This window comes from Rhizophagus irregularis, chromosome 11, assembly GCF_026210795.1.
Source record: "Rhizophagus irregularis chromosome 11, complete sequence".
Lineage (NCBI taxonomy): Eukaryota > Fungi > Glomeromycota > Glomeromycetes > Glomerales > Glomeraceae > Rhizophagus > Rhizophagus irregularis.
Genome location: NC_089439.1, coordinates 1,533,121 through 1,557,504, shown reverse-complemented (window position 1 = coordinate 1,557,504; position 24,384 = coordinate 1,533,121). Strand labels below are relative to the sequence as shown.

At 31.7% G+C, this 24,384-nt stretch overlaps 8 protein-coding genes across 8 annotated transcripts; 4 read left to right on the top strand and 4 right to left on the bottom strand.

Moving 5' to 3' along the window:
- Positions 1–3,791: 3,791 nt before the first annotated feature.
- OCT59_002878 (uncharacterized protein) lies at positions 3,792–7,327 on the bottom strand (the record flags this gene model as incomplete). Its single annotated transcript, XM_066145245.1, has 8 exons — positions 3,792–3,808; positions 3,898–4,191; positions 4,325–4,700; positions 4,810–5,537; positions 5,838–6,209; positions 6,273–6,547; positions 6,709–7,028; positions 7,139–7,327. The coding sequence occupies 8 exons, from the start codon at positions 7,325–7,327 to the stop codon at positions 3,792–3,794; spliced, it is 2,571 nt and encodes an 856-aa protein (XP_065995986.1).
- A 508-nt stretch (positions 7,328–7,835) lies between these two features.
- OCT59_002877 (uncharacterized protein) lies at positions 7,836–9,317 on the top strand (the record flags this gene model as incomplete). The annotated part of the gene is made up of 4 exons (XM_066145244.1): positions 7,836–7,853; positions 7,924–8,649; positions 8,723–8,952; positions 9,020–9,317. 4 exons carry the CDS (start codon positions 7,836–7,838, stop codon positions 9,315–9,317), a joined length of 1,272 nt encoding a protein of 423 aa, XP_065995985.1.
- Positions 9,318–12,465: 3,148 nt separating this feature from the next.
- OCT59_002876 (uncharacterized protein) lies at positions 12,466–12,738 on the bottom strand (the record flags this gene model as incomplete). Its single annotated transcript, XM_066145243.1, has 1 exon — positions 12,466–12,738. The coding sequence occupies one exon, from the start codon at positions 12,736–12,738 to the stop codon at positions 12,466–12,468; it is 273 nt and encodes a 90-aa protein (XP_065995984.1).
- Positions 12,739–14,221: 1,483 nt separating this feature from the next.
- Positions 14,222–16,673, top strand: OCT59_002875 (uncharacterized protein; the record flags this gene model as incomplete). The annotated part of the gene is made up of 4 exons (XM_066145242.1): positions 14,222–15,232; positions 15,300–15,536; positions 16,063–16,482; positions 16,554–16,673. 4 exons carry the CDS (start codon positions 14,222–14,224, stop codon positions 16,671–16,673), a joined length of 1,788 nt encoding a protein of 595 aa, XP_065995983.1.
- A 161-nt stretch (positions 16,674–16,834) lies between these two features.
- On the top strand, positions 16,835–18,438 carry OCT59_002874 (uncharacterized protein; the record flags this gene model as incomplete). The annotated part of the gene is made up of 6 exons (XM_066145241.1): positions 16,835–17,299; positions 17,360–17,486; positions 17,559–17,804; positions 17,873–17,919; positions 17,977–18,047; positions 18,117–18,438. The coding sequence occupies 6 exons, from the start codon at positions 16,835–16,837 to the stop codon at positions 18,436–18,438; spliced, it is 1,278 nt and encodes a 425-aa protein (XP_065995982.1).
- A 473-nt stretch (positions 18,439–18,911) lies between these two features.
- OCT59_002873 (uncharacterized protein) lies at positions 18,912–20,129 on the bottom strand (the record flags this gene model as incomplete). Its single annotated transcript, XM_025327070.1, has 5 exons — positions 18,912–19,085; positions 19,155–19,514; positions 19,593–19,763; positions 19,831–19,943; positions 20,027–20,129. The coding sequence occupies 5 exons, from the start codon at positions 20,127–20,129 to the stop codon at positions 18,912–18,914; spliced, it is 921 nt and encodes a 306-aa protein (XP_025173099.1).
- Positions 20,130–21,291: 1,162 nt separating this feature from the next.
- On the top strand, positions 21,292–21,660 carry OCT59_002872 (uncharacterized protein; the record flags this gene model as incomplete). The annotated part of the gene is made up of 1 exon (XM_066145240.1): positions 21,292–21,660. The coding sequence occupies one exon, from the start codon at positions 21,292–21,294 to the stop codon at positions 21,658–21,660; it is 369 nt and encodes a 122-aa protein (XP_065995981.1).
- A 988-nt stretch (positions 21,661–22,648) lies between these two features.
- On the bottom strand, positions 22,649–24,307 carry OCT59_002871 (uncharacterized protein; the record flags this gene model as incomplete). The annotated part of the gene is made up of 1 exon (XM_025327071.2): positions 22,649–24,307. One exon carries the CDS (start codon positions 24,305–24,307, stop codon positions 22,649–22,651), a length of 1,659 nt encoding a protein of 552 aa, XP_025173100.2.
- Between the last annotated feature and the right edge of the window lie 77 nt (positions 24,308–24,384).

Genomic DNA, 24,384 nt, shown 5'->3' with positions numbered 1-24,384 from the left:
GCTTTATTAAACTCCTTCCGATGTACAAGCAGGACATCAGTTTTTTTGGTAGCGCAGAACATATAAGCCTAATTTAATCGTTGCTACACAAATCACGATTCGATTAAACTTCTTCGTGTATCCTGTATACAATAGACTATTCGTAAATATAACAATAAAATGGTTTCGTGCTTAGACAAACTATATATGAAATCCTAAGCAGTCATATAGTTTCAGTCGGAGACTTGCCTTCAGCACACTCTCATTAAGTTACATGGATCGATATTGGTGCTCGGGTCTCGAGATCCTGTATTAACGACAAAAAACATAATACACAATTTCATGATATGTACTGTAGAGCATAATAATATTGTACTTTGGACATTCAAGAAGAACAAGCGAGATTAATATTAGTTGAAACCGTAATAGCTGACAGTGGTGCATTAACGAGAAAATATAATATTCGACTACAGAAACGCAGTACCCCTTGGATGTCAATGAACAAGTGTTCGAATAACGTTTCAGCTGAATTAAATATTCTCAGAAGTCGTACTAAAAAAATATAACAAATTTCATCTTATGGGATACATGCGGGCTATATCGGAATGAAATATGGCAACCATGACCGCCGAGTCACAGTCTCGTTGTTGGGAAAAAAATATTTGATCACGAAATTGGTAACGATCATTATCTGTCATACCATACCATGAAATGGATGTATTACAATACATATATGGTTAATACGCATCTCTTTTTCATCGCATATTTCTCCTTAAAAACTCTGTTCACAAACAAATCAGTCGGAGACTGCTCGAAGAGCACGTGTTACTGCGCCGTGAAAAAGTTATATCAAATATGATGCATATGGGTAACATATATTTGTGCATCGTATTATTTTACGTGTATGAAGAAATGACATACAGTAATTCCAAAACAGAAAGAACTCTGCCTATCATCATATAACTGTAAAAACTCAAAAAACAAAACTACCCAAAGGGTACGAAGTAGATGCCTTGCTATGAAAGCTATGAAACCACCTGCATTTGCTACATTTGACATATCTGTTTCCATGTCAGTAATAACAAGAGAGGACTTACCTCTACAAGAGTAGGACCAACAGCTATTCATATACTGTATGTGATATATATACTAAGCTCTGGTGAATTCTCGACAATTATTACATGCGACAAAATTCTTTTCCAGTGGAACTGGGCTCTGCCCAAAAAATGTGATTGAAATATATATACTGTATTATCACTGGCGATCCGAGTTTTGTGATTATAAATTCCAAAAGTATCTCAACAAGAACCCGGCTAAGTTTTTTCCGATGCTATTTTAAATACTGGAACAGATCTGGAATATGGAACTTATTCAAGTGCTTATGTGCTTTCACGGCTTATCGTATAGGTTTATTCCCTAATCCGTATCACAATGACGTGATAAAATACCGAGACCAGAATTGTATAGTGAAACCAAGGTACCGAAAATGTTCCGAGTAGGAACCATAGTGGAAACAGTACCGGTAATAATAACTAGCCTATCATTTTTCTGTATTACCGTAAAGCACGTGATTCATTCATTAATATAAAAGATAGTGGCTTAGCAATCTAGACCTAAAGAACATTCCAATGAAGTTCAAAAATGTAAATCTATAGTTCTCGTAAAATTTTTATATCCTTTAACTCTCTCCTCAAACACTACTATACTAGATATTTCCTAAAAATAATCTTTTTTGATCGTGTTTTTGAGCATTCGAACAGAACACAAATAACACGAGACGTAAGAGGGTGATTTTCAACAGATTATTATAGGGATGTATTCATCGTTTTTGTTGCCGGAGTTAGTAAAGGGGATTGTAGACTATCTATCATACGAAAATTCGTTGTGCAAAGTTCTTACGATAAATAAGACGTGGTATAGGATTTCTACCGAAGCATTATACCGGCATGTCAACTTGTATCCCAAGAACATTTCGCAGTTTGTGACCGCAATAGTTGGAAAAAAAGACGCAATTAAACTGTGTGAATATGGCGAGCTTGTTAGATGCATAAGCTTGTTTCATTTCAAAGATATCAGGATTAGCAAACAAATCAGTACAATCGCAAATGTGTGCACTAAAATATCCCACATAAGAATCTACTATTGTCCCGGAATTACATCAGAAACTCTTACGAAAATGATTTCCAAGCATCAGGATAAAATCCACGGCATCACAATGGAAACTCACGAAAAAATTTCCAGAGAAGTTCTCGAGAAGATTGCATCCTGCTCCCACTTGGAGGAATTAATTCTTAAAACTGTTGGTAGGGGACCTTTTAATAATACAGACTTGTTTATTTCTATTTTTCGCCAATGTACCAGTTTACGTGTCCTGGATGTAGAGCATGTATTGTTTGCAACAACAAACGAGATAATACAAACAATAGCTGAGCACTTAAAATATATTTCTGTCCTAAGGCTTGTGACGTATGGTGAAAGTATAATACAAGAAAACGTGTTAATGTCCCTAGCTCAATCTTGCGTTTACATTACGGACTTCTATCTAGATGGAATCACAGGGATAACTGATAATGTTATGCGAGATTTGTGCCACAAAAAAAACTGTAACTATTTTGTCAGAAGAAAATGTAATTGTTTCGGACTGTTAGAGTGTAAAACAAAGAACAAAACGAACAATCTAGTTCACATTTTCTTGAGAAACGTAGGACTTAAACATCCTATTACTACCCAATCGTTATTACATATCGCAGGCAATTGTCCGTCGCTTCACACATTAGAAATAACGGGGTGTCATTTATCAGACCTAGCCATCCAGTCACTAGTACATTCATGTAAAAAAATCCAGCGCCTTTGTCTCGGAAACGAAGATTTTTTGTTCACAGATGTGGTCTTGCTGAGGATAGCAGTGGAGCTCTCTGACATTCGGGAATTGACCGTAGTGAATTGTCAATTAACAGACGAATCTATGGTCAGTCTTGGACAACTATGCAACAAGCTCGAGAAGTTGCAATTTATCAATCGTAGGGGAGGTGGGAGGATGATGCAGATAACAGATCGAACAATATTTGCCTTTGCAAAAAGCCTCCGGAGTTTGTCATATCTAAGATTGTCAGATTGCGGTGAAATACTTTACAGAAACTTGTATATTTGAAGAATATGTCAAAAATATGATAGACATATCACATTCGTATTTCTGTTAAGTCTATTGTAACTCGATAATAACAATATGTCAAAAATATGTTAGAAATACAAGATGAAATATTTTTAGGATACATTGAACATCTGATAAAAATATGTTAGAAATACGAGATGAAATATTTTTAGGTTGTGTTGAACATCTAACTAAAATATGTTAAATATATATTAGAAATACGAGATAAAATATTTTTATGATGTGTCAGATATTTAGCAAAAATATGTTAAAAATGTAATAAATTATATGATAATTTTATTTTGAAAATATATTAAAAATATGCTAAACGTCTAATTAAATAATACAATGATTATATTTTTGAAATATGCTAAAAATATGTCAACCATATAATAAAATTGAGATTGACATATTAAAATATTTTTTTACATTCTCCGAATCTCTTCATAATTTTCCATCTTTTATCTATACTGCATTGTAATAAAATTTATTTAAAATATAACCTCGGTTAGTTTCATCATGTTCAACGTTACATAAATTTGTACAATTGTGTACAAAATGCACATACGGAATATGATTAATGAAATTAATTGGAAAAATTTGAAACCAACGTGACTCTTCAGGTTTTTGAATATTATAAAGTGGACATTCTAGTACCGGGTCAAAGGTGTTTGTTGCCTGAAACCAATTAAATGAAAAAAATGCATAATATTTGCCATTATTTGCTTGATGCCGAAAAATTGATGCAATTTTTGCATATGCGATACCTTCAGTTTCTTCACATAGCTCCACAACATCACCAACACGAAGCTTTATTTGAATATTATCTTGATTACTTTTAATAACGGTATATGTGATTGACCCATAGAATTCTAAATTCTTATTTAATAGCGTGGCTTTTGAATCTAAAAATCCAGTATATGCTTCATAAAGGTCTCGAAAAAATGGATGATCGGCATCTAACTTTTTTGAAAGTCCCATACTCCTAACCTTTTTGTTATTCCATTTATTACTAAATGATATATCAATAAAGTTTTCATCATGGCATACTGTGATACTATCTATAAAGGATAATAATGATAAATTAGCAAACTTCAAAATTTGAAAATTGCTACCTGATCAGATTAGTATTGCGTCCAATTTGGCTAGAAATAAAGAAAAATTTAACACTTAATTATAATTAAGCATACTTACCATCACGTTCATCTTCAACATTCTTTTGATTATTTATAGTTATGGATAAACTTTCTGTAGCATACCAGCCTGAAAATATTGTACGAAGAATTGGGTCTGTGTTAATATTGTTTAATGCATTAGTTCTTGTACTAAAACGAGGATCAGTCCAACCATCAATAAGATGTCGCAGTGCTTGCAATGTATTGTATCGTTTGGTAAGATCAAGTTCAATTACTTTGCAGTTCATATGTGGTACCATATTTTTAAATATGCGATGTACCATTTCTTTTACACCAACAGCAGTATTTAAAAGTGTTGCAAAATTACGAGCATGCTGTAAAAGGTGTACATTTACATGCAAATTTGGCAGGTTTGTGAAGTTATCTGAAAACAGCTAATAGAATAAATACGTTAGCTTTTGAAATATGATAGCCAAACTATGGAATTGCATAGATTACAGTTAGACAATTATTTTAAAAATTAACCATAAATAATTCACTTACTTGTATAAGTATTTCATATTCTCTTTTAAGTAATTCTTGCAATTCTTGGTAAACACTCTCTGTCATAGTATTTGAAAATGCAAGCTTTAATACTTTAGCTTCAATTGCCCAACATGTACATAACTTCAATACAGCTGAATTTTGTTTTATATTTTGTTCCATATTCCAATTGTTCAAGACTTCTTTTTTAATATGATAAGGCTTTAAAAATCGTCGAAGTACAAATGGCATTAACATTGTAAGCCTTAGTACATCAGAAAACATAAAACTCTGACGATATCTTACTGGATTAGGCATTCGATACCAATGTGAAGGTTTTTCAATATTTTTCCAATATTCTATAAATGCATTTTCACCATTTGTATTAAATATATTAAATGTCCCCTCTAAAAGTGTACGTGCTTTTCCAGCCATAGAGTGATATGGATCCTGAGGTATTTGAAGGTGTCGGTCCCATTTAAGCATCTTAAATGGTCCTGGTTCTATTAGTAAACCATATTTAGTTGCTAGTCGTTCTCTATCTATTTTTGAATGTTGACTTTTAATTTCTATAAACTGTTTTTCTGTTTGCTGGTGAAAGCGAGCATTTTTAATATAATTATAATCAATATTTGTATACTGATCATTTGGCACATTGCAAGATCGACATCCATATTTGGCATTATGTCGTTTAACATCTGCTATATCATTGCCTTGCGGCAGATCAGCAGTAACGCAACCAATACTACCTATAACAAAAGCATTACCATTTAAAGTTTGCATAATAAGACCCTTTTCTAATCTCTTTATATCTTGTAATACTGGTTCAATAAAATCATTAAATTTTGCTCCAAATGGAACGAAGCCAATTAAAAAATGATTTTTTAACTGTTTTCGAAGGGTTAATGGCATATTTCCCAGTTGTAGATAAACACCTCCTAAAGAATGGTACACATTTCTGTAAGTACCAAAATCATCAACATATATATCAAGAAAAATCTTTAAAACTGGAAGGTGTTGTGGTGGTGGTGTAAGTGTAATATATTCACAAGGTAATTGATGTCTCATTGTTATATCACGAAATTTCCACCTGTTATTAAAACGGTATATAATTTCTTTGATATAAAAATCATATACTTCAGGTTCTGGCATATCACACATCCAAACAATAATACGTTGTGCTATATTTTCTGGATTAACCAAATTTGTTTTACCTTCAACTAACCATAATTCATTACCATTTCCACGGGTATGTCGGTTATCTGTGAGGTGACAGTTAGGAAGATCATCATGTGAAATAATTTGATCAACTTTTAGCTTAAGTGAGTTATTATTTATTTCATCAACTACTATACCACGTACACGACATATAAATGTTGAAGATTGTTCATAACATATTAAAAAATCACCTGCTTTATAAACTAAATAAAATATTGTTAATAATTTTCCTTCCAATATAAACTTAATAATTTATTATCACTAACCTTCATTATCTTTCTTTATTTTATGTTCTCCAAACATTAATGAATCCTGCCAGAGTTCACCATGCCAGAACTCTTGCTTTTCATCTGTAACTACTCCAGGTCCAAAATACATCTTTGGCATAAGTATTGGGTTATTTAAAATACGTTCTAGATGTATTAATGGAGAAATAGTAAATGCCTTCTTTGTAGATTCATATGTGGATGGTGTTCGATATTTACTGAGAGGTACACTATGTTCATTTACTTTGGCTAAAGGTAATCTATTTCTCCACTTTCTAATTTGACGAATGTTTGTAATAATATCTTCCTTTCAAAATTTGGGATGTGTTAGAATCTTTGTTAAGTCTTCATATGCTGATGTTGCTACATAATACCAGTATAATTAATTTAGTATATGTTAATATATTACATTGTAAAGTATTTCAGTTGACATTACTTACAAATCATATGTTTGGTTATCCAAATAAAGATCATTGATGATGTGAAATTTGGGAAGTATGGCCCATATTCACCACTAAAACCTTCAAAGTCAAAAGAACCTTCTTCTAATACACTATTATCTAAACCTTCTTCAATGTCAGAAACATTAGATTCATAATCATCTAATAAAACTTCATCTATGGTATCAAATAGTGGTTCGTCATTTGCCAGACTCTCATCATCATTTATCAAAACTTCTTCTACATTATCAAGTAATGGCCTACTGATATATGGGAATTGGTAATTATCAGTATTTTCATAATTAAGTATTTGCTGCTGTACATTTTATAACAAAAAATTGCATAATAATTAAACTGACATGCTTTCAATAACAATTTATGAATGGTTTTTAATAGAATACTTATAGAAAATACATATACACTAACCTCATTTAATGATACATAACTAGCTGCTAGCTCACCAGAAGGTGGGCCAACATCTTCTATTTTACTATATTCTAAAATATTATCAGTTGTAAAAGTTTCCTCAACGTTATTATCATATAATTTTTTGACTTTGATGCGCAACTTTGGTGTTGGTATATGTGCTTGCATGGTTCGGTTAGAACGTTTCATTATTTATTTATTTATTTTGGTGGTAAAAATATGAAGTGTATGGATATTTTAACTTTTATTATACTTATACTTCTGTAATTATAATAATACGTTAAATTTTTATAAGTAGTATATAAACAGACTATTAAATATAGTAATATACTTCATAAACAGGTTAATAATATTTTAGACTTTTTTTAATAGACAATTTTTTTCATGCACAATTACAATATTATATATTGCAATATTATTTATAAATGGTATAGTGCTAACGTGTTTATTATATTGTTTTATACTAAATAATTTGTCATGTAAAAGTTAAGAGAACGCGTCACATTAAACTGGAAATAGTTTATTTAATATTTATCGTATTTGTAAGCAATAAATAGTTAAAATATTAACCCCCTATCAAACATATTAATCTTATTGAATCATGTGATTAATTAGTTATAATTATAAATACATAAATTTTCTACTTAGTAAGCGGATTAAATAAATTTTTTATTAAATAATTTTCTTTAATTGACAAATGCCTCCCAAAAAAAAAGTATTTGGTAAGCATAAAGTAAATTCTTAAAATACTATTTTTTATCCATTTCCTTCATATCAACTAACAGACTTTAGTATTAAAAGTACCAAAAGAGATAGCTAAAGATATTCAAATACAAGATGATGATCCTTCTTCTGATAATACGGAAATAGATCAACCTGCCACGTCTGCTGTAAAAAATACAAAAAAATCAAATAAAAGGCAGCAAAATAATGAATATAATAAAGGAAATGTTGCAAAAAGAACAAGATCCAGACAGCAAAAAAATAAAAATAAAGATACTAACGATCTAATAACATCAGAACTGCCAAGCAAATCTAGTAGCCAAAAGAAGCAGAAAACAAGTACTGACAGTAGTACAAAGGATACTCCGGAAATAATTGATGTTGATTCAGATATCACGTCACATGAGCTGCAAGCGGATATCAATAGTACTAATACTGTTATATCATATTCAAACCAAAAGCAGTTCAATATTGATAAAAATAATATGAAAAGCAGTGATGAAAATTTCTCTGTAACAGGCCAGACATTCAGTGACAATGAAGATGAGTCAAATATACCATTAAGTGAGCAGCAGCCAAAATTTCCATCACAATTTCATAATATGACTAACGAATTTGAAATCGCCTTGTGGTTGGCTTATCATCAAAGAATTTTAAACTTGGCTATAAGCATCCGAAATGGAATGTCAACTAGAGTTAATGAAGAAGAATGTGAAACGTCTTTAATATCAAATTTATCTCATGAAGCTGTATTACAATCGGGATTGTCACTTCCAGAAATTGATCAGGTGAAATTTCATTTTATTTAATCACAAAATTAATTATTACTATACTTATCGTTATATTTATTTCAATTTTTAGCATATTAAGTTCCAGTTACAGGAAGAGTGCAAGGCACTTTTTCTTCGTACAAGGAACAATACAGTAGCACTATACGAGGAACTTGTTGTACGTGTCTGTAAAATTACCAAAACTGATCCAAGGTTAGGAACCTTGGTTAAAGATGTAGGTTCATGGTTTAATACATATCGCTACAAATTCCATGTTGCCATTGTAAAGCTTGCAAATGAATTTAAAACAACACATAAAAGGTTAGTACTTATAATATTATTTAACTTTTTAAAATCAAATTAATTAATAATTAATATTAATAAATAGGGCAGTGGAACCATATGACGAATTAGATGAATTCATCACTGAGGATGTATGGCGACAATTATTTCAGATGCATTTAAGAGCGACAGATCAACAAAAACTAAGAAAAGATTCTGAAATTATTACAAATCTTGGTATTTTTGTACGTCATGTTGTTAAAGCTATACTTATTGCCCAGAGAGATAAAGAAGATACGCAGGCTGTAGTTAAGAAATGCGATGAAAACACCATTGACCTGCCAATACCAACCAAACTTGGAATAGTGAAGGTACTACCAGTGCGAGATCTATTAGACTATTAGAATAATGTTTCAGTACAACTGATTCCGATGGAAATTTATATTTAGAAATTTAATGATTAAATGCATACCAAAGATTGTGGTAATATTTTAAATTGTTGTAAACATATATCTGCAAGATTTATTATTTTATTTTGCTTCATTTACATAATTTCATTAAATTATTGCTTGTAAATATTAAAATATTTTTATTATATATCAAAAATATGACTATTATCTAACAGCGTAAAATTATACTAAAAAAATTGGCGTGTAACCATTACGTTTAGATTAACCTGTATAAATTAATTTTGAATTGTTGATCTGTATTCTTTATAGCTTAATCAGCAAGTCATATTGTTATATCTAATCCAATTCCGGTTAATGAAATTTTAATCAGATTATTAGTATTTTTTTTTCTTTTTTTTTCCTTGAATCAATCGGTTCTTTCTTTTTTTTTAAGTTTCCTCTTTTCTCTTCCAAACCTTTTTCCTTTTCTTTTCCTTTTTTTTTCCTTTTTTTTTCCTTTTTTTTTTAAAAAAAAATCTTCATTTTTTTTCCTCTTTTTTGGTTTGATTTTTTTTTCCAACCCGAGAATTTTATTGGTTGTTTTTCCCAAACTGAAAAAATTTTTTTTTATTGGTCTTTTAAGACCGATTTTTTTATATTATTATTTTTTTCGGACCGTATTATTAATTTATTTTTTAAAATTTTTTTTTCAGTCTTTTTGGACCAGATTATTCTTTTTTTTTCAGAATTTTTTTCGGTACTTATTTTTTTTACGGATTCCTTTTTTTCTATCCTTATCCTTTTTCTTTTCCCCTAAATTTTATTTTTCGCTTTTTTTCAATTTTCTTCATTGATATTTTTTTTCCCAAACCACATTCTTAAACCATCTAGATTTGGATCAGTGATCAGATTAACGCTGTGGCACTACGGTAATTACCTATTTTCCCGATTCTTATTATTATTATTAGTAATAAATAGACTGACATATAATTTTATAATTTACTTATTTATTTTTTGTAATAATAGATCGGTTTAGTAAATTCTATGGGAAATGTTTTTTTCATGACAATAGATTGTTATAATTGGGGAATTTTTTTCATAGCAATAGATTGTTATAATTGATTTTTGGGGGATTGTGAGATATTTTTTGGGAGGATTGCTAACCGTCACTGGGTTTTTTCAAATGTCATATGATGTTAGTCGGCTGATGGCTGATTTTTTAATTTAGTTATTTGATCGGTTAACTTAAAATTTTATTGCAAAGATATTTTTTTAAAAAAATTTTTTGCATATTTATTTAAAATAATCTTATTTAATGAAATTTTATTTGCAAATATTAAAATTTAAGCCACACATTTACGATTTTAAAGAAAAAAATCACCATATTTAAACAATAACAATAAATAAAAGATAAATAAATTACAATGACCAAGGAGAAAGATGATGAAATAACAATGGAGTAATGGAAAGTAATAGAAGATGAAAAAAAGAGTAATAAGAAGTGATAGGAAACAAAAAGGAGAAATAAGACATGATGAGCGATGAAAAGTAGTGATGGGAGACAAAAGGAAGTGATGGGAGACGAAGAGGAGTGATGGGAGACTAAAAGAAGTGATGGGAGACGAAGAGAAGTGATGGGAGATGAAAGGGAGTGATGAGAGACATAAAGAAGTGATGAGAAGATGAAGAGGAGTGATGAGAGACGAAAAGGAGCGATGGGAGACGTAAATAAGTGATAAGAAGATGAAGAGGAGTGATGGGAGACGAAAAGAAGCAAAAAGGAGTGATGGGATACAAAAAGGAGCGATGGGAGACGAAAAGAAGCGAAAAGGAGTGATGGGAGACGAAAAGGAGTGATAGGATACGAAAAGGAGCGATAGGAGTCATAAAGAAGTGATGAGAAGATGAAGAGGAGTGATGAGAGACGAAAAAGAGCGATGGGAGACGTAAAGAAGTGATAAGAAGATGAAGAGGAGTGATGGGAGACGAAAAGAAGCAAAAAGGAGTGATGGGATACAAAAAGGAGCGATGGGAGACGAAAAGAAGCGAAAAGGAGTGATAGGATACGAAAAGGAGCGATAGGAGACATAAAGAAGTGATGAGAAGATGAAGAGGAGTGATGGGATACGAAAAGGAGTGATGGGAGACGTAAAGAAGTGATGAAGAGGAGTGATGGGAGACGTGTGTTATCATTACTTCTCTTTATTACTCTCTTACTTGATGAGCAAGTATCATTCCCGCCACAACGCGATGGGTTACACCTAGTAATTATAAAATATTATTATTATATATCGAAAATATGACTGTTATCTAATAGCGTAAATCAAGAAAATTACGAACATGTTTTATACATCTGTTGATCATCTCATAATTATATAACGTGTATTAAAATATTATTATTATATATTGAAAATATGTCTGTTATCTAATAGCATAATCAGGGAAATTACGAACATATTTTATACATCTGTTGATTATCTCATAATTATATAACTTGTACTAAAATATTTTTATTATATATCAAAAATATGACTATTATCTAATAGCGTAAATCAAGGAAATTACGAACATGTTTTATACATCTGTTGATCATCTCATAATTATATAACATGTACTAAAATATTTTTATTATATATCGAAAATATGACTGCTATCTAACAATTATATGTTTATCATATTTATGAAAATTGAAGGTTTCTGTAAAGAGTCTTGTACTTGGCTACCCTTAATGCATACAAAAAATATGCTAGTGTTCTTTGTATGGCACCTGTTGTCGTTCACTAAATAAGGACCCATTAATAACTGTCTAGTTTCAACAAATACAGTCGGAAATTGCGAAGGGACTAAGGAAACGAAATATAGCTGGAAGAGCACCACCGATTGTGATCAGAGTCACAGTGGGATTAAATGCAGAACGGCACAAGTTTGTAGTACAGTTTGTGACATTATAATAGAGTGCTATGACAAATACGGTATTTCACGAAACTTGAGTCTTAGAACATAGTATTAAACACGTTATATGAGGAAAGCATCTAACAATGTCACTTGCTTTTGACATAAGCCGAGTTACTGAAATTAAAACACGTGAAAAAATGATAACCCGAATTTCTATTACCGAAATTATATGTGTATTTTATGACGAACTAATATTTTTTCATATTCACTAACTCTTGAATGTATCACTTGCAATAACTTTTCGTGATCTATGATCCATACCTGAACGACATGTTCTGATGGGATGATCGATATTATCATTTGATCCACACTTAAATGGCAACAAATAAGACCATGGGAATATAGGGAAGTTCCCATCCGTGTCATCAGACAATTTAACTTGATCGTTAACATGGCCAACAGTTTTCCATCGATGTCGTCGAACAATCATTTCCTTGTTTATCGTTCTTCGGATTTTCTTAAGAGGATAGTCGTTAACCATGTGGAGTAAGATGTTCACATGGAAGTAATGATGATATCTATTGGAAACGATAGTCTTCAACAACATAATATTCTCTCCTGTGTGATAGTTAATGACTGACAGGATTAAGTGCAGTAACTCTATTTATGAACTAATCCTCTGCAAACGTACGGAGTATATTCCAATAAAAATAGCACCGGAATAAATCGTACGCATTAACATTATCACTAATATCTACTCGAACTATCGACAAAATATTTGAAGAATCGTTTACCTAGAATGCCGTTTCTGTAACCATCCCAAATTACCACAATGCGTGAGTGATTAAATTTCTATAAGAATTAGCAATAATTTCTCGGTGTGAAATCAATAAACAATCCATGTAAGCGAACGACAATGAGAATTACTGCGTCGAGATCAGTCGGAGACTGCCCAAAGGGCACATGACATACTACACAATTGCGCAGAGTGTCACATGTTCAGTTACTGCGCCTGGCATCATATGACGGTATTACTGTGCTGATGTAGTACAAAATTGGCATATCTTGTGCTGCGAAATGTCTCTAACAACGAGAACGTGACCCTTGGGAGTATGCTTTATTGGCTCTTTATATTACCAATCGTTTCCGTAATTCGTGGCAATGACCAAGATACTTATTGTGTGTTACCAATAGTTAACGAAAACATATTACTGGGAATAACAACATTTGCATCGTTATAAGAAATTCACGAGTAACTATTCCGGTAACGAATATGTCTTACAGGAGATTCTGTACCATGAAGAAATATACACGGTAACACAAGGTATAACGTTACCACCATTCTGTTGTTCCTATTAAATAACTTTTTGATACGACAATTGTAATAACTAGCCTAGTTACCAGAATAGTAGAAACACTGTATTTCATAAGACGTAGATGCAGGGGATTTCGTTACTCTGATTTTTTAATGGATATGATTATTGCAGAGTAATAAAGGGGAACTGCGATAACAAAAGTATAAGGTCAATACTATGGTAACGATATATGACAAAAAACGAAAAAGTAAGACGCTTAGTGTATATCCTAGGCTTCGCTTGGGCTTTCATCGGGAAATTTTTTAAGGGGGTATATGCCGATGAAAAACTCACGTGATATATATCAATAAAAATCGCACTCGTCGAGTAATTTCGATATTGTTAAACAGTGATAAATATCATTATCTAACTTTAACCCAATCGATAATTATCAAAATACGATTAAGTGATAAATATCATTATTTGACCTAACCGATTATTTAACCAAAGTGATATATATCGAAAATATTTAATTGATAATCATCAAAAAATACTTATTACATTTATTAACGATAAATAATTAACATAAAATTCAATTGTTTTAAGTGCTAATCCGGTTATGATCGACATTGATTATTAATATCGATAATAATAACATTCGGGGATAATCTCATAGTAATAAAGGTCGCGTTTAAAATCTGCTGTTGACTTCTTACTTTCACAAAAATAATGGCAAAACACCTTGAAGTTCCAGTTACATTGTTAACACCAGGCACTATTAATGAAAATTTACACTATGGACCATTCGCCCGTTACTGGTGGAGTTCCCGATCTACAAATGGTAGTAACGAACATATTTTTTTTCCTATTCGCTTGGGTCAGAAGACTCGTGTTTTTCGCAATAATCGGGAGTTTATAGTTTCAGTGGTTCTTGGAAATTCAGAACACCCTAGACAGCCTGGATATTTTTGTAGTTCAGGTTCATTTTCTGGGAAAATAGAAACCTCTCCTACTAGAGCTATTAGCTCTTTATATAATGAAATTTTTCATAACTCAACTAAATTTTCGGGACCAACAATAATAGGACAAAACGATCCAAAAATAATAGAAGAAATATCTCGTGGTGTTAGATTTATTCCATTTCAAATTACAATTGATAAATATAAAATTTTTATACATGACTTAGGGGTATCATCTCATCCCGAGTGGCATAATGCTGGTTCAGGCTATTCATCATCTCTCCTTCACTTTTACAATAAGAAACAAGCGTTATTTGTTTCAAGAATTGTTGATAATGAATGTATTATTGAAATCTATCAACAAGCACAAAAAATAAAAATAATTCGTGGCTCTACACCAAGTGAAGTTTGGCGCAAATCATGGTTTATGGAAAAGTATGATGGGAGCGAACTTTATGGTCTCAAAAATCAAAAAACACAAAATTCATTACGCGTGCATCATGTTCCCACATGCACGCCTAGTAATTGGGGTAATCTGTCTCTGATGTCAAAATTATTTGAATATCATCTAAAGAGACGAACTATTTCAAAGATTAATTGGTATACAATTTTTGATATATGGGGAAAACAAGATAGTGATATTTTTGAGCTTTATTCAAATCTGAAAAAAATTTATCCAAAACGTCATAAATTTGGGGATAGGGAATTGCGTGCATGGCGAGCTTTGCTAAAAGCGGCTGGTGCTCATCTGATCACTCCTTTCAATTCTGATGAATCAAAGGTTAGTTTTTTGTATTTGATATATAAAAGAGATAATTCAATCTGCATACTAACTTTATTATAAAAAGTTTCAGTTCTGGACGCGAGCCTCTAATCCTATAAAAGATAGTGATACAATTTCAAATCTTTACAAAATGGGCTTTCTTGTATCAACACCCATTCATATGCCAAATTCGACAAAAAAATTTTGGTATTGTTTTGATCGTGCTATAAAAGAAAATAAAAAAACCCATGATGGTAAGCGTAGGGTTATATCTATAATTGCTGATCAATTCACATACTCCCAACTTGAAAAAAACCTGAAGGTAAGTGTAATATAATAACAACAAAAGCACACTTACAAACAGAAAGGATTTAGCCCAATTTTTATCTATTTAGATTTTATTTTATACATTCATAGAAATACAAACATTTTTGATAGACTTATCCGTTCATAGAAATATAGACTTATACATTCATAGAATATAGACTATATACATTCATAGAATATAGACTTATACATTCATAGAAATATACATACATTCATAGAAATATAGATTTTAGAAATATATATACGTTCATAGAAACAAAAACATTTTGAATAGATTTTATGTATAAATATTAGAAAAAATATATTATTTGATTTATTATTTGATAATAAAATGAGATTATAATTTGAAAAAAATTATTCAAAAAAAAAATTATTTGAAAAAATTATCCGAAAAAAAAATTATTTGAAAAAATTATTCAAAAAAATTATTCGAAAAAAAAAATTATTTGAAAAAATTATTCAAAAAAATTAAGATCGTATGATTTTTTTTTGTTACACCATGCACCTATTATAAATCATAGGTTGGAAGTCACACAATAATTGATGCAAAGCGACATTCACGATTATGTGGTTACGGCTGCCCTCCGATGTTGAAGCCTGTCACACATCGTATGAGATTATCACAAGAAAAATTAGATCAATTTGACTCTTTTTTTTCTGATAAAAATAATGTAAACATGTCATCCTATAAGACGGATAATGAAAGTGGATTACCTATCTTGTACCTGCAGAATAATAAAAAATCTTTATGGGAAAAGTTCACAGAACTTTATCCTAATGGTATGGGACGTACATCCTTTATGACACGATTGGAAAGTGGTAGATTTGTCTATAAGGAAAATTTAGGGGGACTGTGTTCAATATGCAATGAAAATTTTTATGAGGTATTTTTAGATCTTGAAAAATTGATAGAAAATAATATTGTAAATACGCAATTGAAGGTAAATATTTCATGTACCTTTGTAATTATCACGTTATAATAATAATAATAGCGTCTATTATTTGAAAAAAGAACGATTTATGTAAACAATTACAGATTCTTCGACGATATCTCAGAAAGGATTTTGAAAAAGAGTTGAAAGTTGATATTACCGGAAACCAAAACACAATCCTTGTATCTGTCATTGCTTAATTCACGCTTTTGGAATATGTTCAGAATCACATACTGATGCATGTTCACAATGCAATAAATTATTTTTCATCTTTGAGCTGTTAAAAAAACAATTATCAGCCGAGCATCACGAATTTTTGAATATTAAACTAAAGCAACTAATATTCTGGTTATCTCACCTTATGAGAAAATTTTACCTAAATTCACAATTTAATATTAGACTTCAAGAGTTGGATGATGAAGGTGCAGTCCTTATTGTTGATTATAAGATGAGAATTCTTTCACAAACTTCTCGTGAGACAAAATCTGAATTTTTTGGAAAACGCGGATGGACTTTGCATTCAGTTCTTGTGTATCAAAAAATCAAAGGTACACAAACTATGAATATTGAAGCATTCGATCACTGGTCTGATGACACCAAGCAAGATGCTTGGTTCACTGCCTCTTCTCTCCATGCTGTAATAGAAAATCTTGAACAAAAACCTAAATGGATAACGATTATTTCTGATAATGGTCCACATTATCACAATACACAACTGATGATCATCCTTTCTTATTGGTATGATTGGTACAATGTAGAAGTGAGACGGTGGATATTCTTAGAGGCTGGAGAAGCCAAAACATCAATAGATTCCCATCATGCTCAAGTAATGTAAAACTTGAAGAAAAATATTTTTTTTATTACTTACATTATTTTATTTTTGTAGATTTCACAAGCAATAAAACGTTATGTACGACTTGGATTGAATATTACTGATGGAGAAGATATTCAAAAAGCAATACAGAATATTTCAGGAGCTCGCGTTTCACAACTGACACCTGATCGTGAATTTGGTAAGAATTAAAAAAAAATATATTGATTTTTTAGATATTAGATTGAATTTTTGATACAATTTTTTTGAATAGACAAAAAAACAAAGATCAGAACTATAGCTGGTATAAATAATTGGAATGAATGGTCTTGGCCAGTTGATGGTCCTAATGCAGGTCATATACTTGCACGTGCCTTACCTCATATAAATGAATGGACAACGATTACGCCAGTGAAAATAAAAAAGTTGGAAAAAACTCCAACTACAAAACCAAATCCTAGTTTTACTACTCCTTCTAAAGCAACTAATCAATGGGTAACTCCAATATTAAGACCAATTTGTAAGTTATTGATCGTATTTTTGTTAATTTTGAACTCTAATCTTAAATTTCCAATACTTTTTTATTAGCATCAGAAATAAATAATATCCAAAACAATAATCAGAAAATAAATACGGTAAATACTTACAATCCCTTTATTTACTGTACAAATATTAACCCAATTCCCAATTAGATCATAATTTCTTCTGTTGATTTGGATTTGGTTGACCTCACAAATAAAGAAAATACACAACAAAACACAATGTAAGTTTTATAATACATTGTGATATTTTCTTGCCATTGGTCAATTTGTTAATATTTATTCATTTATAGACGTGGTATCTTCTTTGCGGGGTGGGCATTAAAAGAAAAACAAATAATAAATCAGCGAGGAACGGTAAAAAGAATAAAACCAGAAATTAAAGCGCTAATGGAAACAATGTTTTTGAATGGAAATATTGACAAAAGAAAGAAAATGTCCGCACAAGAAATGTATGATAATCTTACAGAACGTGCGTCACAAGAAAAAATAGAAGAAAATGATATTCCAAAAGTTCAAACCATTCAAAACTGGATTGCAAATTATACTAGAACTTTTAAAGCTTCTGCTTCACTTCGTGCTTTGGAAGAAGCAGAATCTTCAAAAAATACATGAATAATGGGTTTTTGGTTTGGTTGTAATAAATTTTAGAAATTGCAATTTTACTAGTAATATACTTCTTTATACCAAAATCCAACGTCGACCGTACTATAAGTGCGTTTTAAATAATAAAGAGAGTATTTTTTTTTATATATATTGTTTGAACGGGCTATGAAGAACAGAGTAATGTGATTTTTTTTGTGTCTGTTTACACAACATTTGGGGTTTTCCTTATCGGTATTGTTGACAATTATTTGTATATCATAGTTTTTCATAGTAAATTCCCCCCGGATCTGCATAATAATTTTATGTCGATCATATAAGGACCGGCATTTAATAATAGCAATACTAAATAACTAATAGAAAAATAAAAATAAAAAATATTCATTACAAATAATACAACATATCACTAAGCATAAAAGTATGATCAATATCGAAAAATTACTTCTTGAGGGAAGCTTAAAGTTGTCCATGATCTTTATAAATACTTAGTCACTATGATCAAATAATTCATCGAAATTTTGTTCATAAGCTTCCTCTGAATGAGGTTCCTCTTCATTATCTTTCTCAACTACTACTTTCTTTTTCATTTCTGGGATTTCTTCTCGTAATATTGATATCGAATCATCAAGTTCAATAGATTCATTATTCAAGAGTGAATCCTAAAATATTAATTTAGAATTATAATTGAAAAATTTGATAATTTCAATTTTAATTAACAAAAAAATCACCTTGAATTTTCGAAAACGTCTTTCCAATGGTTTTCTTGCACATTCTATATCCGGATAGTTAGGATTTAATACAATATCGCACACAGATGCTGTATAAACATAAATATCGTTAAATAATAATTCATTGTTATGAGATAAGGTTGGAAATGCTTGTTTTGCAATATTCTCTATCACATTTTCATCTTCGTCATATAATTTATAATAGCATTCCTTGACCTTTTGCGATCTTTTCCATTCCGAAATGTCAACTGGAGTATTTTTTTTCTTACTGCTTGGAATCTGTAATCCCAATTCTTTAAAAATTGCACTCCTAACTGCTGCGGCAGAGGTACCCCTTAAATCTTTCATTTTATGTTGAATCTAATTAATATAAAAAATTAATAAAATTTGAAATTTACAATTAAATTAAATCGTATTTATATAATTAATGATAATTACCATAGTATGATGGTTTCCGACAAACGAATTAGTCCACTTTCGTTCACTTACTTCTTTTAAATAATTGGGATGATGTAAATTGAGCCACTTTTCTAATTCAGATTTAAAATCATCAAAGCTGGGCCACAAATTACTTGGAAAAAATTTTCGGCATACTTGAATATACCCTTCCTATATTATTTTTATTGTATAATGAAAATTATCATAGTTATTTAAAGAGAAAAATAAAATTACTTACGGTGAAGATCTTTGGAGTCAAATCAACATCATTATTATTGTCAGTTTGCTGTCTTAGTTGATCTTGGATCCACTTTGTTTGATTATTTGTCAATTTTTGTAGCTCGTATAAAACTCTAATTTGTTTTGATTGTTTTTTAATATTTCTTCCAATTTATCTATTTTTTTTCCTAATTTGCTGCCATATTTATCATTACTTTCATGATGCTTCATTTCAGAGAGTTTTTTTGATGGATTATGTTCCTCATCAATTACTATTACTTCTTGTTCTGTGGTTGGGGTCAATGGTCTTAATTCCATGATTGCCTTCTTGATAGTTTCATGTCATCCTAAGTTAATTAGTCTTCGATTGACTAATTGTATTTGAGGGATGATATTCCGTGCGCAGAGATGGGATCCCAGGAGAGGCCCATTTCACCTCTTCGACTAGAAACCTAGGGTCCTAGAACTTCCTTTTAAAGTTGTAGGAAATGCCTGAAGGGCATTGCTTCGCAATGTGTTACTACGGGTGCGAAGCACCAGAATCTAGTTGTGAAAACCGTAGCAAGGTAAAAAATATTAACGAGTTCCTTTGAGAGTAACAGACATTTCCTAGCGATTTAGTAACTAAATGTTTTCCTTAGATCTGGACATACGGAGCAATAACTTAATGCATATTTAGGATCTTGAGTTCTTGACTACAAAAAGTGGGAATAGTTCACTTATATTTTTGTTGATAGCCCCTTTCGATTAGTGACTTATGTAAACAAGTATACATGCGGTTTAATACAAATTTTTAGTTTCTATGTTAACACAAATTACCCTTTTTCATGTTTATTCTACTTCGTACCCTTTGGGTAGGAATTACTTATTGGAGTAATAATATTCCACCGTTTATTTTGATAGAGTCGATCTTCAACTAAAACGTTTGATAGACTTAAGGGGTGCGTTGTCGATGATGTGTGATACGAAGGATCATTTCCCAACTAGAAATCGGAACTCAGAAATGCTGATAGATCACCAATATAATAGCGAGTTATGGGATGATTACGGTTAGATCATTTGCATGCTAATATATTCTGGTTATTTGTGCACAATAGGATTATTGCTTATATGTAGACAGCCGTTTTCGATGTTATTAATCCAGATTTGTGAAACAGACCCCTGATAGTCTTGCCATTCATTACCATTTGTTTTTGGTGATTCCTAACGTCGGTTGGTTCATTGAGAAATCTGAATTACGATAAAGTAAGATCCTATGTTTTATGCTATCAGCAGAATACGGTTGGATATTCTCGTGCGAATAAACTCATAAAAGAAGTTAAGGAAAGAAAAGGTAGAGTAATGGATGTTATCATTTATAAGTAAGATAGTACATCGACAGAGAAACTTACATATTTGTCAATGGTTAGGAAGTAAGGAATGACGCTCTTTTTTAATCCATGAACCCGGGTTCACCATCATGCTTTTTTCTTCTATGGTAATGAGTTTACAAAGCGCCATAAAATACAAACAAGCACTATTTGTAGAAAAATTGGAGATAGACGTGCGAGGACTGCTAACACCTTTGACAACAAATGGCGATATTGAAACGTTTAATATTGAGATTGGAGAAATAAAAAAGTCTGATAGTACAGAAATGGTAACTAAAGGATATCGCCAGTTATGGTTACGTTTAGCAGTCATTGGTTATGCTCTAAGTATCATTGATCCAAAACTAAAGTGTAATTTGATAGGTAATCTATATACACCCAAAACAGATAAGACCTTTAATTCGCAATATGATGATGGGTTTGACTTTGTGAAGAAAAAAAAGGGTTACAACTATTATGTAAATCATATCCCTATCTAGTATTTACTGTTTGTTGCTGATGTAACTGTTATTTTAAGTAATAAAAATTTTTGATTCCGTAAAACGATTAATAGGTATCCCTAAAGCTATTATACATGGCGATAATGCATTTTGATCGAATGATACCCTGTGAACCGATATTTTTTCGCATAAAGCCAGACTTAATACGGCAACAATTTTTCGTACTCAAATGATATTCCACAAAATAAAATACGTAAATAGTTATGCTCATCACTAGATATTAATTCGAAAGGGAGAATTATTACTCTCAAGAGCACATGAGCCTTTGGCTGGGCAACGCCCACATAGGACCCTTGGGTATCGATGTCACGTTTGATACCTGTTGTCCACTAATAATCTGTCCCACAATCAATATCAGTAACTAAGCGTGTGTTACCAAAAACCACTCTCAATTACTTTGTAATACTATATTATCAATAAGTATTCGTTATCTTATTTTATACGTTCTTCAACGTTAATCATAGCTTTTCGTTTTATCCACAGTATAACCGTCCTCTCCGATAGATGGTTTTATCGATAACAATCATTTGTATGCTCAGTATACTACTCATCTTCACCATGCTATTCTTAATCATTCAGAATGGATTCTTTGATTATGGATGTATGCTTAGGTACATAAGTGGTACATATGTTGTTGTCTCATTTGCCATCAATATCGGGATAAAAATATCTAATGAGAAATTTTTCATCTACGTGTTTTTCAGATAACACAAAAACCCCCATGTTTGCGAACAATCGTATTCTCCCCGTATTTTGGTGATAAGTATAATCTCCCCATGTTTTTTAGATAAATACACCCTTGTATAGTTATGACTTTTTGTGTGTTAAAAGTTACGTGCTGAGACTGTGAACTCAGTTTACAAACAAATCGTGTTACTGTACCTGTTAATCAGAGAACATTTTCACGTGATAATCGTAGAGGCTATGTCAGGTTTCGTGTTTTCCCTTAGATATGGCCTACAAATCTCTATCCGTTATTTATCCACAAACGTAGATGTACATGATTGACTGTACGTGAGTAGAATAAGTTTGTCAGTGTAGATAATTTTTTTGATCCCAGAGTATCATTAACTATCTTGCTGATGTGATGAAACAATGAATGATCGAGACTTGATGGAACTGTAAGAGTTTTGCTTTTGACGACAATTGAACCAAACATTAACGACATTCTTCCCTTTATTCTCATATGTCTCCAACGCAGGTAAAGCCACTCTGCCATATGATGTTTTAACGATTGTGTGCTTACAGAAATATATGGATTAGCTGAGATTCTATGTATATGTGTCCCTCCAGAACTAAGTAACATTGAACGAAGTACAACAGGTACTGATATACTCGATACAAAAGACTTGATGATGTTGCCAATATTGGGTCCTTCAAAGGTTAGGCTGCATTTATCTTCATCATGATGGCGTACTTGTATCCCCATATCGTCAACAAATATTTTATTATTTCCTTGAATAGCTAGTACCATACCACACGATGTGCCTGTTCCTTGCGTTCCACTCGTCATGGACATCATCCCCATTATCTGTCTATTTTTATCCATCGATTCTGTGTACGAAGACAAGTTTTTTCCTCCTTTCACTTCGTGGACATAGCACGGGACTAGACTCTGCCTAGAGTTTGTGATCCCAGGATCATCATGGTTAACGTGAGAAGAAAGAGTGGAGTTGTAGTCAGGGCGGTAACTGATAAGTTCTGGGCTTTGCCCACGAAGTGAACCAGATGGATCTTTATGTGCAAACGTTTGTGAAAAGCGCTCTGCATTACAGTGTACTAATTCCTTTAGGTGAAATTCTTGCAGGTAACTACGAGACTCCACGGCACATCTCATAGTCGATGAATGTGGACAGCAAGAAGAGATATTACTGGTTATTGCATAGTCTGTGAAGGATGAAATAACAGAAATGCTAGCATGCTCGTTACCATCACACTTCAGGTTATTGGCAAATTCTGGGCGTTGTCCACGAGGTGAATGCGTTGATTGTGGCACTTCTTTGTTCTCCCTCCCTTTTGACCACGACTCGCTTGGAGACAATGAACACAAATTATTAGTATCCCCATTGACATGGTCAGTTGTATTAGGTTTCGATTCTCCTTTAGTGTCAGAAGAATATCCATTAATACTTGCTACGAAAGAAGCGATACATTCCAAATAGTCGGGGCGAGCTAGCATTTCTCGCAGAGCATCATTCATGACAACAGGTAAAAACGCAGACTCTCGATTGATATGAATTTGTTTATTTCGGAATTTCTTTTCGACTCTGTCAATACATGCTCTGAAATATTTTTCGAACAAACCATCGTGATAACCCTCTTCGGGAATGACAAGAAAGTCTTCAGGATTAAGGTTCTCGGCACCGTATTTCTCTACGAGTTCGGCGTTAAACCTTTTCACAGATGAATCTATATTAGCACGATTCCTGGCACGGTACTCAGCGTCTGTCCTTGCAAGATATTGGTCGATCATCTCCTGTTCTTCGGCAGTAGGAGTGTAAAAATCAAACTCGGCCATTTCTTTTTTATATAGGGGCTTATGTTCAAAACGATAATTTTTATTTTCATGTACACCAGCATTCAAGGATTGTTTTTTGTCTGTTACAGAATAAAAGTATTCGACCATATCTTTTTTATATGATAACCCTTGTTCAAATCGATAGATATGCATCAGCACTACATTTCTGAGTGCTACGTACCCCT